The sequence below is a fragment of the Pantherophis guttatus genome, chromosome 3, assembly GCF_059756535.1.
Source record: "Pantherophis guttatus breed Tessera chromosome 3, ASM5975653v1, whole genome shotgun sequence".
Taxonomy (NCBI): Eukaryota; Metazoa; Chordata; class Lepidosauria; order Squamata; family Colubridae; genus Pantherophis; species Pantherophis guttatus.
The window spans coordinates 124487488-124499783 of record NC_142065.1 but is presented as its reverse complement, the minus strand read 5'-3'; the positions used below and the strand labels follow the sequence as shown (position 1 = coordinate 124499783).

At 37.9% G+C, this 12296-nt stretch overlaps 1 protein-coding gene across 3 annotated transcripts in view; it reads right to left on the bottom strand.

Moving 5' to 3' along the window:
• SEMA5A (semaphorin 5A) overlaps positions 1-12296 on the bottom strand; it is a 228959-nt gene that overhangs the window by 16945 nt on the left and 199718 nt on the right. For all 3 annotated transcript variants that reach the window (XM_060691100.2, XM_087890210.1, XM_087890209.1), the window contains 2 exons: positions 7408-7555; positions 2398-2623 (listed from right to left, as the gene is read on the bottom strand). In XM_060691100.2, coding sequence (XP_060547083.1) covers positions 2398-2623; positions 7408-7555 — 374 coding nt within the window. The remainder of the gene's footprint in view (positions 1-2397; positions 2624-7407; positions 7556-12296) is intronic.

Genomic DNA, 12296 nt, shown 5'->3' with positions numbered 1-12296 from the left:
TTGCGTGGGAGAGAGTCGCTTCCTGCTGGCCTGGCGGCCCTTGGGGGAGACACGACCATTGTGCTGGTGCTGAGACGGGTGGCGGCGCTGGTGCTGAGAGGGGCCACTCGCTTTCCTCCTTCTCCCACTGCTGCCACTGGAGCTGAGACTGCTGCTCCGCTGGGGTGTGCATGGGCAACCCCGGGAGGGCGAGCAGATGTAAAGCTGATGCTGGCGGTGGGGAAGGGAGACCTGCTGCGCTCAGCCGAAGAGCTGCCTCGGGGGAACATGGCGAGGCTTGCTCGCCTTTTGGGCCTGGTATGCTCGGCTTCCGCCGGGTCTTTGGGTGACTGCTGCCCACTTGCCTCCGCCTCGGGTCCTGCTGCCTGCATCCAGCCCATGACAGGGGACGCGCTGCTTCTGGGCCTGGCTGCCTGCCCTCCTGGAGCACTTTCTTCCTTCTCCCACAGCAGCCGTTGCTCAGACCAGTTGTGTGTGTGTATGTGTGTGTGAGAGAGTGTGTCTGTGTGTGTGTGTGAGAGAGAGAGGGGGGGGAGAGAAGAAAGAAAGGGAGGGAAAGAAAGAAAGAGAAAGAAAGAAAGAAAAAGAAAGAAAGAAAGAGCAAGGGAGAGAGGGAGAGAGAAGAAAGTGATGTGAGTGACATCATGTTGGCCATGCCCACCTGGTCACATGACCACAGGCCACACCCACAGGACCGGTGGCAAAAAAATTTAGATTTCACCACTGTAGCAAATCATGGGCCAGGAAGCACCTTAAGTATAAATTAGGTGTCTAGGGCTAACAATTGGATGACTGCAAGGAATAGAAGTCCTTCCATTCTCCACCATTCAGTCAGAACTGAAGAAGCTTCTTGGATGAGAAGTGCAATCTTCAAGGAAAAAACAAGAAGGCCCAGTTGCCTTTTGAAAAAGCACCTTTGGGACATCGATAAAGTGAAATCTGTTATAAATTACAATGAATTGTTACTCAGATAAAACAAAAACTATATATACCAGGTGAGGCATGACAAAAAAATAATAATTCTGCTAAGGAAAATTTATGAGATGCTTCAATTCAGCAGTGTGATCTGGCAAAATAATACTGGTTTGAACTGTAGAATTATAGTTCTTTAAAATAAGTATTAATAGTATTTGATGGAATGTCAGTAACTATGCACTGTAGAATTCTAAAATCAAGAATCAGATCCTGATGAATGTTAAAAGTTTAAAAGATGTCAGAAAAAAGCAGTAGCTTTATATCACTTTTAATTCTAAAAAATATTTTCTAATTATATCTTCAATGATCAGTCAAGCTAATAGGAAGATTTTTTTTTTTAAGGGGCAGGATCAGGGCCGGATTTAGATGAAAAGAGGCCCTAGGCTATTCCACTTATGAGGCCCTTTCACCTATAGTGAAAGTGTAATTTTAATTTTGCTAACAATTTGAATGTAGGCCCCTCTTGATCTTGAGGCCCCCTCTTGATCTTGAGGCCCTAGGCTGAAGCCTAGTTAGCCTATAGGAAAATCCGGCCCTGGGCAGGGTGATTTGCAAAAACAAACATTAATATCTCTTTCAAAACACATAACATATACCTTTATGCATAAAAAGTGTTTCTACAGAAAAATACAGCTCAGTGTTGCCTTGCACAAGATGAATGGCATATAAATTTGAAAAATAGATAAATGGATAGATAGAATTTTGTTTTTTTGCTGGAGAACTGAGTGGCAGCAGTTAATTTTTACAATTATGTATTTTGTGTTCATATTTCCTGGATATGTTCTCAGGCAACATGACACTATGTAGAAGTGCAATAAACTATTACAGATGTTAGCAATTATTACTCACTTCAACTGTTACTAACTCTTTGAGGTTGTCCAGATCAGGAAACAGATACCACAAAATGACTAGAATTTTGCTGAGATTGGTTATTGTAACAGTTTTATGAGCCTGATGGCCTTTTCCTTTTCCTTCTTGTACCCCAGGGAGCAAGGGAAGGACCAGTCTGAGCCTCTTCCTAACACTTTCTCTGTTTCCCACACTCAACACATCCTTTTCCACATGTTGTTCTAACAGTCTCTAAATAGTGTCATCTCCACAACTCCCTACAATGAAAAGATAATAGGGACCGCACCAGAGGTAGGCTACATTTGCCCCACTGCAGAGGTCAGATATGTTCATCAATCATAGGTAGTGATGGTAAGAAACTTGGGGAGAGAGGAGAAGTACTTCTGCCTGATGAACCACGTATCTCCAGGTGCATGCCATTAGGTTCAGCCATAAAAGAGCTCCCTGCAATTCATACTACATCACTTAATTTACTGTAATAATAAACAGTTAGTGTTTCTATCTGAAGTCTGTGAGACCTTCTATTATAACAAGCTTAAAAGATTGACAGTGATTATGTGGATGACTGCTTACCATCAGTTGCACATCCAGTGGCACCATCCTTTGAACAATAGCGCATTTCAATCCGTTGTCTTCCCACATCTAACAAACTTGCATCAGGAAGGCGTGCCTTACAAGTGTATCGGAATCGTTGTTCATAGTGCCCACCATTGTCAGAGATATTCACTGGTGTCCACGGAGTCCAAGGAGTTGTCTTCTTCAGTTCTGGACAAGGGTTGATATTGCAAGCCTGATACTCCTATAAGAAAGGACATAGTTTAATAGAATTTAACAGAATAGCTGAGTTGGAAGGGACCTTGGAGGTCTTCTACTCCAACCCTGCTCAGGCAGGAAACCCTATACCATTTCAGACAAATGGCTGTCCAGTCTCTTCTTAAAAACCTCCAGTGTTTTTGATACTCTGTGATAAATGTATGATATTGTATGATAATTTGGACGATTAAGATCAGATCTTGTCAAAGCTTACAGTTTGGTGACAGACTATAAATTATAACAGCGTTATAATGTGATTAATATGCAAGATGAAAGATTGCACAAGATTCAGTTTTCCATGGACCAAATTATCTTGAACTGAAAGCTTAAAAAATATTAACAATTGCAGAAATTATCATTTGGATACTAATAGATTTACTGTAGGCAATAAACAAAACTTATAACAATGGTTATATCGAAAACTCTGGATCCAGTGGATGATAGAATTCTGGAACAATGGAATCTACTTTATATAAAATATAATTTTATGGTTTTATATTCCAAGGATATACTTGATCATTTAAACTGAGTATTTTAATAGAGGCAAAGCTACCAGACTCATGGAGAGTAGCATACATTTTGTTGATACAAAAGGAAGGAGCAGATATAACACAAATAAAAAATTACAGACCAATCTCTTTATTAAACACTGATTACAAATTTTTTATGAATATAATGGCAAATAGGATGAAAAAAATATTGAATTGTAGGATACACTCAGACCAGAACGGGCTTTTACCAATGAGACAAATAAAAAATAATATAAGAACAGTAATTAATGTATTAGAATATTACGAGGTGCATCCAGAGAGGCAGGTAGCCCTGTTTTTGATCAGGTCAATTGGCAATTTATGCTCCAACAAATAAAAAACATGAAATTTGGGGAGAGATTTGCAAACATAATAGCCTCCATATACACAAAACAAAAAGCAAGTATAATGGTAAATGGAGACTTTACTAAATTTTTTGAAATAAAAAAAGGAGTACGGCAGGGATGACCACTCTCACTCTTACTTTTTATCTTGACATTGGAAAATCTATTGATAAAAATCAGAGCAAACAAAAAGATAAAAGGATTAAAAGTAAAACGAGAGGAATACAAGGCCCAAGCATTTGTGGATGACCTTGTATTCTTCACAGAAGAACCATTAAAAACAGGTCCAATATTGATAAAAGAGATAGAGGAATTTGAGAAGGTAGCTGGTTTAAAAATTAATAAAGATAAGACCAAAATGTTAATGAAAAATATAACAGGAAAACAAATAGAGGAATTAATTAAAGAGTTAGGATTACAGGTAGTAAAAAAGGTGAAATATTTAGGTATATGTTTGACAGCCAGATGCACAACCATAAAGGAGAATAATTATGTAACTTTAGTTCAACAAATAAAAGAGGATTTAGAAAAATGGGGGAAACTGAAAATATCATTAGGGAGAATAGCAGCAATAAAAATGAACGTTCTGCTGATGCTGCTTTATTTATTTCAGACAATTCCAGTAAAATTGGACAATTTTTTTTTTTGTAAATCTGAATAAAATAACCACAAAATTTGTATGGGAAGGAAAAAAGGCAAGAATTAAATTAAGTATATTGCAGGATGACAGAGCCAGAGGTAGATTTGGATTACCAGCATGGGAAACATATTATAAAGCAACGAGTTTGACATGGATTAGGGAATGGGTGAATTTGGAAAATCAAAGATTGCTAACCTAGGAGGGACATGATTTGATGATGGGGTGGCACGCCTTTTTATGGAATACCAGGAACAAAACACATAGGTATTTTTGTAATCATATATTAAGAGATTCATTAATTCATACATGGCAAGAAATTAAAAGTAAACACTAGATGAAAGTTCCTGGATGGCTATTCACAATGGAGGTGATGATACACCCCAATACATTGGCAATTCAAAAAATGGTAAAATATAATGAAATATTAGATATTAATATTAATATCTAATTAATATTCCCCCCAGGGAATATTAAAAACACAGGAGGAACTCAGAGAGCAAGGAATACAGATAAACTGGTAGCCCTATTTACAGATAAAAACAAGATACAAAAAAGACCAAGAGGAAGAAGGAATTGAATTAAAACCAAATCGGTTGGATAAACTTTTAGAACCCACGGAGGAAAAATTGATTTCAAAAATTTATAAACATTTACTGGAATTTGATTTGGCAGAAGAATTAGTAAAGAGACAAATGATAGCATGGGCAAGAAACATTGGACATAAAATAGAATTGGAGGACTGGGAAAGAGTGTGGGAAAATAATTATATTATGAAATAATCAGTGGTTTATAAAGAGAACCAGTATAAAATGTGGTATAGATGGTATCTGGCCCCTTCGAGATTAGCAAAAATGTATTCAAATTTAAGTCCAACTTGCTGGAAATGCAAGCAGGCACAGGACGCTTTTTTCCATGTCTGGTGGCTTTGCCCAAAAATTAGGAAGTATTGGAGAAAAATAAGGATTTGGCTAATAGAAATAACATCGGAAAAAATAGAACTGAAACCAGAAATTTTTCTACTAGGGATGATTAAAGAAAATTATAAGAAAGAAATAATGTATTTAATACTACATATAGTCACTGCAGCCAGATTTGCCCTAGTTCAATTTTGGAAAACTGATCAACTGCCAACAGACCAACTGATAATTCAAAAAATCTATAATTGTGTGGAAATGGATAAATTAACATTTGAATTGAAAGATAAGGCAGACTCAAAATATTATATACCATGGAATAGATGGTATGATTGGATAACTCGGAGAAATGAGGGCAAATGTAAAATTCTGAATGATAACAAAAAATTTTTTAAAAATGCACTGTCAATAAGATAACGGATATGTGACTAAAGTCACCTTTTCTTTTTATGTAGTGTTGTTTATATTGATATATATGTGTTTTGTCTTCTTAAGTTGTTTTGTGTACACATGGTGTAGTATTTTGCTTTTATATGTTTAATAAAGTTTGTTTTTTGAAATTAAAAAAAAAAATAAACTGAGTATTTTAAATTGTATCCAGAGTTATTTTTTAAAAATAAAATCCACTGATACTAGTATAAACATAGCTTTAGAAAACCACAATCAAATTGCTCCGAAAAGGGAATTTGAAAGGGAGGAAAATTATCAAGACCCTTCTCTTGGATAATCTTGTCCCAAAACATTTAGAATTTGAATGGTTAAAGCTACGTATGAGGGAAATCACATCACCACAAAAGTAAACACCTACAGCATATGTATGTTAGAAATAGCAATTCTACTGTTCTGTTTATTCCAGCTCTTCTGCCCATTATTGTCAGGGAACAGCAAGGCAGTTTGAAATGGCACAGGGCTCCAACATAAGAAATTCCATGGGCAAAAAACTTACCTTCCTAATATGTTTTCCTGACAGATATAATGATGAGATACCAGTGCCATAACCCTGGCTTCTTTTCAGCTCTACCTCACTCTGGTTTGATACAACTAATTTGGCCAAGTACTTTTCTTCAATGAAACTTTCTCATGTATTGGTGAAGCTAAATTCCTACCTAACTATACCTTTCCTCAGTGCCTCAGTGCAGTCATAACATGTTTAGAGTTTCTTTCTGGTTTCTGTGCTGTACTGGCTGGATTAAGAATCACAAATGCCACAAGTAGTACCATAGCAAGAAAAAGGGGCTAGGGGGAATTCAGTCCTTAAACATACAGTATGGGCATGCCAAGCATAGCTATTAAACTAGCTATCCCTGATTAGTTAAAAATGTGATGTTGTAGATTCTGGATTCCTTCTCTACTGAAAAACGCACCATCTAAACTAATGGTCTCTGCAATACTTTGCAGAATGTTCATCATTAAATAGCCTCATTGTAGGTCTTCAAGTTAGTTGCTCATTTCACAATATTTAATTTTTCACTCTATGTATACAATTAGCACAAACAGGCTTTATGATTGAGTCAAATGAGAGCCATAATTACAGCAGCTAAAATGAAACACATTTCTCCTACATAATATGTGTGATGGTTGACTTCTCTTGGGTTAATGCCAAATCACTCCACTCAGTAAAAAAAATCACAAGAGAAAACTTGCTTTGATCTGTTATGTTATGATAGGACTGCTCTGACCTTTTATTTACCACTCAGACTTAAAGGTTCACTAAGGGAGATCAAAATAATCCTCCTCTGGAAGTCTACAATACAGAGGCCACTGAAAGGTAAAGTGAAATGGAGAATGCTCTTAACCTGAATTTGTGTGGACAGAATATAAATAGATTCCATTTATCCAGGACGCTTCTGGTTTTGCTCAGTTAAAAGTCCCAAACAATAAGGTAGAAATCCATAAATCAAAATATAGTCCAGACCAGCAGAGCAGCAGAACTCAGCAAAACTATAGAATTAATGTTAAAGGCAACTCTGAAATACTGGAACAATGAAAACATTCACAGGGCACTGGAATGGATTCCCAGCTGGCCTCAGGGCAATCTCCCACCATCATGCAGGAAGAAGACTGGCAACAGAATATCGGGCCGCACAAACTTCCATCCTACAGTGTGCAAACCTAAAGCAGCCGCTTTTAGAGGTGCTGCATTCATGTTCCCATGTGCTCCACAGCCTCATTTGGAGGTAATATCTGAAGCATGCACAGTTCTAAAAATGATATTTGTTGTGTAGTGATGAATCAGTGTATTTCTGAATTCTTCTCTGGGTCATACATCACCTTCTTGATTCACAAATTTATGGTAAAGTCCTACAAATATAAAAGCAAAAAAGAATGCAGATGTTACTCACAACACTGCAGCCCGGACAATCTGGACCATTTTCACAAGTTCGGTGCCGAGCCTGAATGCCTCCTCCACACTGGGCTGTACAACGTTCCCATACACCCCAGCCAGTCCAGAACACATGCGGAGAACACAACAAATGCTCATTACAGTACCTGTAAGGAGGAAAGCAAGGTCAGATGTAATGTGGTCTTTAATGTGCTGTTGCATTAATATGATTTATCAATATACCTGTCTAGAAATGAAAGAAAATTAAATTACAGACATCATCCCCTTTTAAGTTTGGATCAGATAAGTTTGTCTTGGATGCAAAAATAACATGATTTGATATTCCTATCATTGTTTAGATTTTCTTTTTTTTTTCCTCAGATGTTCTCTTTTCTTTTTCTCCCCTTTGAAAATTATTTACAGTCTGTTAGGACCATTATTCCAGCAGCCTGCAGGACAGTGCTAGCATTCACTAGTGTGATCAAGAGATTGCCACAAGCTGTTTGTGATAGGCTTACGTTCTGACTGAGCGATCAAGAGGCCTCTCCATTGTGATTTTGAAATAGCTGTTTGGAGCAGAAAAGCTAACACTGTTTGGAGTTAGAAAAGCTAACTCAACCAGGTACTCAAAGAACATGGCCAGCTGCTGCAAGGTGAATGATGAAGCTAGCTTAGTGAAATCTACTGCAACTAACAGAGCTGAGGAGAGAGGAGAGGAGAGGAGAGCAGCAAATAAAGGAACAATAAAAGCTCAACCTAATCTACCCCTTTTTTGTTTTTTGAAAAAAAATGTATGTGCAAAGTTTCTTAGAGAACTTTCCAATTCCACCTCCTTGAGTACAGGTTCCCCAGAGGACTGTGTCTTGAGTCGTTACTGTTCACCTTGATGGCCCATGACTGCTGTGCCAAGTCTGTGCCGAATCATATTGTGAAGTATGCAGATGACACAGCAGTGGTGGGGCTTATCCGGGAAGACAATGAAGATTCTTACAGGGAGGAAGTAAAGACTTTGGTGGACTGGTGCGATAAAAATAACCTGGTTTGAATGTTAACAAAATAAAGGAGATGGTTTTTTATTTTAGAAAGAGCCAGCATAGTCATACTCCACTTTGTATCAAGGCTGCAACTGTGCAGGTGGTCAATAGTATTAAGTATCTGGGGTTGCAGATAACCAACAATCTGACTTGGTCTCTTCATAATTTATCTTTAGTGAAGGGTACAAACCAGCATTTGCATTTTCTGCATTGGATGAGGAGAGTACATCTTCCTCCTTCTGCCTGGCCACTTTTTACAGAGGCAAAACTGACATGGTTTTAACAAACTGCATCACTATTTGATTTGGTGGCAGCGGTGCCTCAGGTAGACGGTCCATACAGAGAGTGGTAAGGACAGCTGAGATGATTATAGGAAACTCGCTTCCTGTTATTCAGGATACTGCTTATAAGCGCTATGTGCTTAGAGCTCGAAACATTAAGACCCCACATACCCACTTCACAATCTGTTTCTGTTGCTCTCCTCTGGGAGGAGGTTTCAAATATATAGTAGGACTACTAGATTTTGTAACAGCTTTGTTCCTTATGCCATCTGTCTTGTAGATTCGCAGGATATATTTTTTTTGCCATGTATACTGTATGTATACATCCGAACTAGACTGTAATTGTTCTTTGTATCATGTGTGTGTGTGTATGTGGATATATGCATAATGGTTATCTTTTGAGAGCTGAATGCAATGAAAATTCATTTTAATATATGCGGATTAGTGTACATTTAAAGTGACAATAAAGTTTTTATTCTGTTCTGTTCAACATCTTGTACATGCAGAAAGAGAAAAAAAGGCCCAAACTATGGATACACATGAACCTTTAGATATTTATTGAGGGTTGGCCTCTAAAGGTCAACCAAGGATAAGAGACAACAGGTAACAACGATCATTTGTATAGTATCTCTACAGCATTCCTCCAAAAATTAAATCTATGTGCTGAACTGCTTCCTCACTTTTATAGACCAAAGTTGTGTAATAAAAGGACCTCAACAACTGTGATATTAACATTTAACTACCTAATTTGAACCAGAAGAAAATGCAAATATTTAACATAATACATGATTATACATACAGGTGTAACCAGATTTGACCAAATCCTGAAGGTGAAGTTGAAAAGAAAATCTAGAACAGGTTTTTATTTATACAGAATGGGTTAAAGTGGGTTCCATCTTGATTTTGGATCTTGACACCATCAGTTGGTTTCTTTGGAACTCCAGAATACTATAAGAACATTGGTACTATAGCAGCCACACCTAGAAAGGAATACTATTAATGCAAAATGTCACAGGGTGGGAATACTAGATTTGGCCTGCCATCCCATCAGAATGACCCTTGTATTCAGATAAACATTGACTTCTCCAATATCAGAGAAAGATAGAGAGATCCTGAGTTCTATTATTTGTTCCAGCTTACTCTGCCCAGTTTTTCAGTTATGTATGGTACTTTGTGAACTCTGCCAGCTAGCTGACCTAGCCAAATGATTTTTTGAGTGGAAATAACCATTGAAGGGGTTTTTTTCTGTCTCAATCCAGCTATCAGTTCCATCATGTTCAAGAGGAGACATCACTAGTTCTTTCAGAAATTCTTTCTTCTTTCTTACCCATTGCAGGGCTACTTATGCAAACTTTTATCACATTCTGTCCCATAACAAAGTTAGAGGAGCAATAGCTTTTATGAAAATTGACATGCTTCACACTGTTGTGAAGCTCTGTGTTTTTTGCAAACATCTTTTCATTCTGCTGGAAAAAGTGACATCAATAAGCTTGTAATCTTCCCATGGTTTAAAAAAAATGCATCTTTCTTAACTCCTAATGCAGGCAAAAAGTAGAATTGAGCCACCTCTGGACTATATTCAACCATTTATGGAACTCCAGACTGGGCCTCTAAACTAGAAAAGCTTGCTTCTGCATAGCCTTAATTATAACCACAGGAGGCCTCAATGTCAGCCTTATTCAAGCAGGGGATTTATCAATTTATGCCACTTATGGATAGCCATTCAGTTTCACCTGTTTTCCATTTCACTCAACTTCACACACAGTTCAGATAGTAATAGTTGACAATTGGGAGCTGGTACATTCCAAAAGCTCTGATTTTAATATTTTTGAAAAGTGTTTTGCATTTAATAAAACAAAGAGGCATGATGCCGGTTTTATATTTTCCTCCCTGTATGCACAGCACACAGGTGCATTCCCTGCAGCAAAGAGCAGGCAAGCCCCAGAAATCTCAAATATGATTCAAAGTCTCATTTCCGGAATGAATCTGCTGGAACACAGGAGTCTGAGCAAAGTCCAATTAATCCTCTTGGAAGCATTTCAAGCTAGCAGGTAATGCTTTCCCCCTGCTGATAGTCCTCTCCCTGTTATTTTTTCTTTTCTTTTCTCAAATCTCAGAGGATTTATGGTTTGCAAAATAAACAATGCAAGAGTATTAGGCCTCTGACTGGTAGACCTCTGGAATGACCTTGTGTCCAGAAATGATGAGATAGAATTCAGAAGGTGACATGGAAAAACTGTCAAGCAAGTAATATGATCTTTGACATATCCATCAAGTCCTACTCAGCTTCCAAAGTAGTCAACAGTTTTAAGTAATGAGAAGGAAGAGAAAACAATAGTTTTCAAGCTAGTTCCTTCTAATGAAGTAAGAATAGGAGCACCTACCATATTTTCGGAGTATAAGACACACCTTTTTACCCCCCAAAAGGGGGTGAAAATTTAGGTGTGTCTTATACACCGAATGTAGCCCTGCCCACCCACTGGCCCCCACCCTTTGGCCTCTGCCTCCCAGCAGTTACCTCCTTGCAAGCAAACAGCAAGAAAAAAGAGTCCCATTCAGCTTCAGCATAGGCTAATTAGCACAAGTTGATTAGATCTGCCTCCCGACTCTCAGCTGATTTGCTCTCAGCTGTTTTGCGCAGGCTCTTTTGCAAGCTCTTGTTTTGCAAGCTCTTTGCTTGCTGCAAAGAGTGCTGGAGCAGATTTTTTTTCCCTAGCTAAAACGAAACTGAAAGTAAAGCAGGCTCTGCTGCAACGTGACAAAATGAGGCAGGGAGAGAGATTTCTTTTTCTTTTTGCTCACCAAAAAAGGTGAGCAAAAAGGTGCAAACAATAGGAAATTTAGGGCAAAAGAGGAGAGTTCAAGATTTTAAAACACAAAAGAAAAAAAAGGTCTATTTAACTAGGGAATTGTAATCATTGAGATGCTATTAATTGTATATTGTGTTGAAAGCAGAAACGGTTAAGTTATGGTTTGGAGGAATATATGGGGAAAATTATTTGGTTTATTATTATTGGTAAATATAATTAATTGATTTGTAAGAAATTGGATTGCATAGAAATAATTGGAATATTCATGTTCATATTGATTAATATACAAAAAAGATAGTTATAACTAATTGATTTATATAAAAATATTGAATTTGTATTAAACAACTGTAATATTAAATAATTAACCAATGTGAGGATGGATATAAAAATAGATGACAATGGGGGGGGGGCTGGCGTCGCAATGAGATGGCGGGAAGTTTTCTGGGCTCCAGAACTACCGCCGATATCTCCACTGCGGGATGATCCAAATTGGATCTCACTGTCCTGTTGAGACAGTGATAGAGGAGGGCACATTCTGTTGATCCCAGGGACACTGCAAAGTCCCTGGTTGATCCAGGAGAAGCTCTTTTTTCCGGTGCTGAAGAGGCAGCCATTAAGCTGCTGAAGTTGGGACAGCCCCGAACGGAAGAGAATGAGTGAAAGTGTTACGATCTGGTGAGAGTGTTTTCTAATTTGACTCTAAAAGCACCCTGAAGAGCAAATGTAACTAGGACTTAATATAGAAGTAATTTAGCGGCGGAATTGAACCTGAATTTAAGTTAA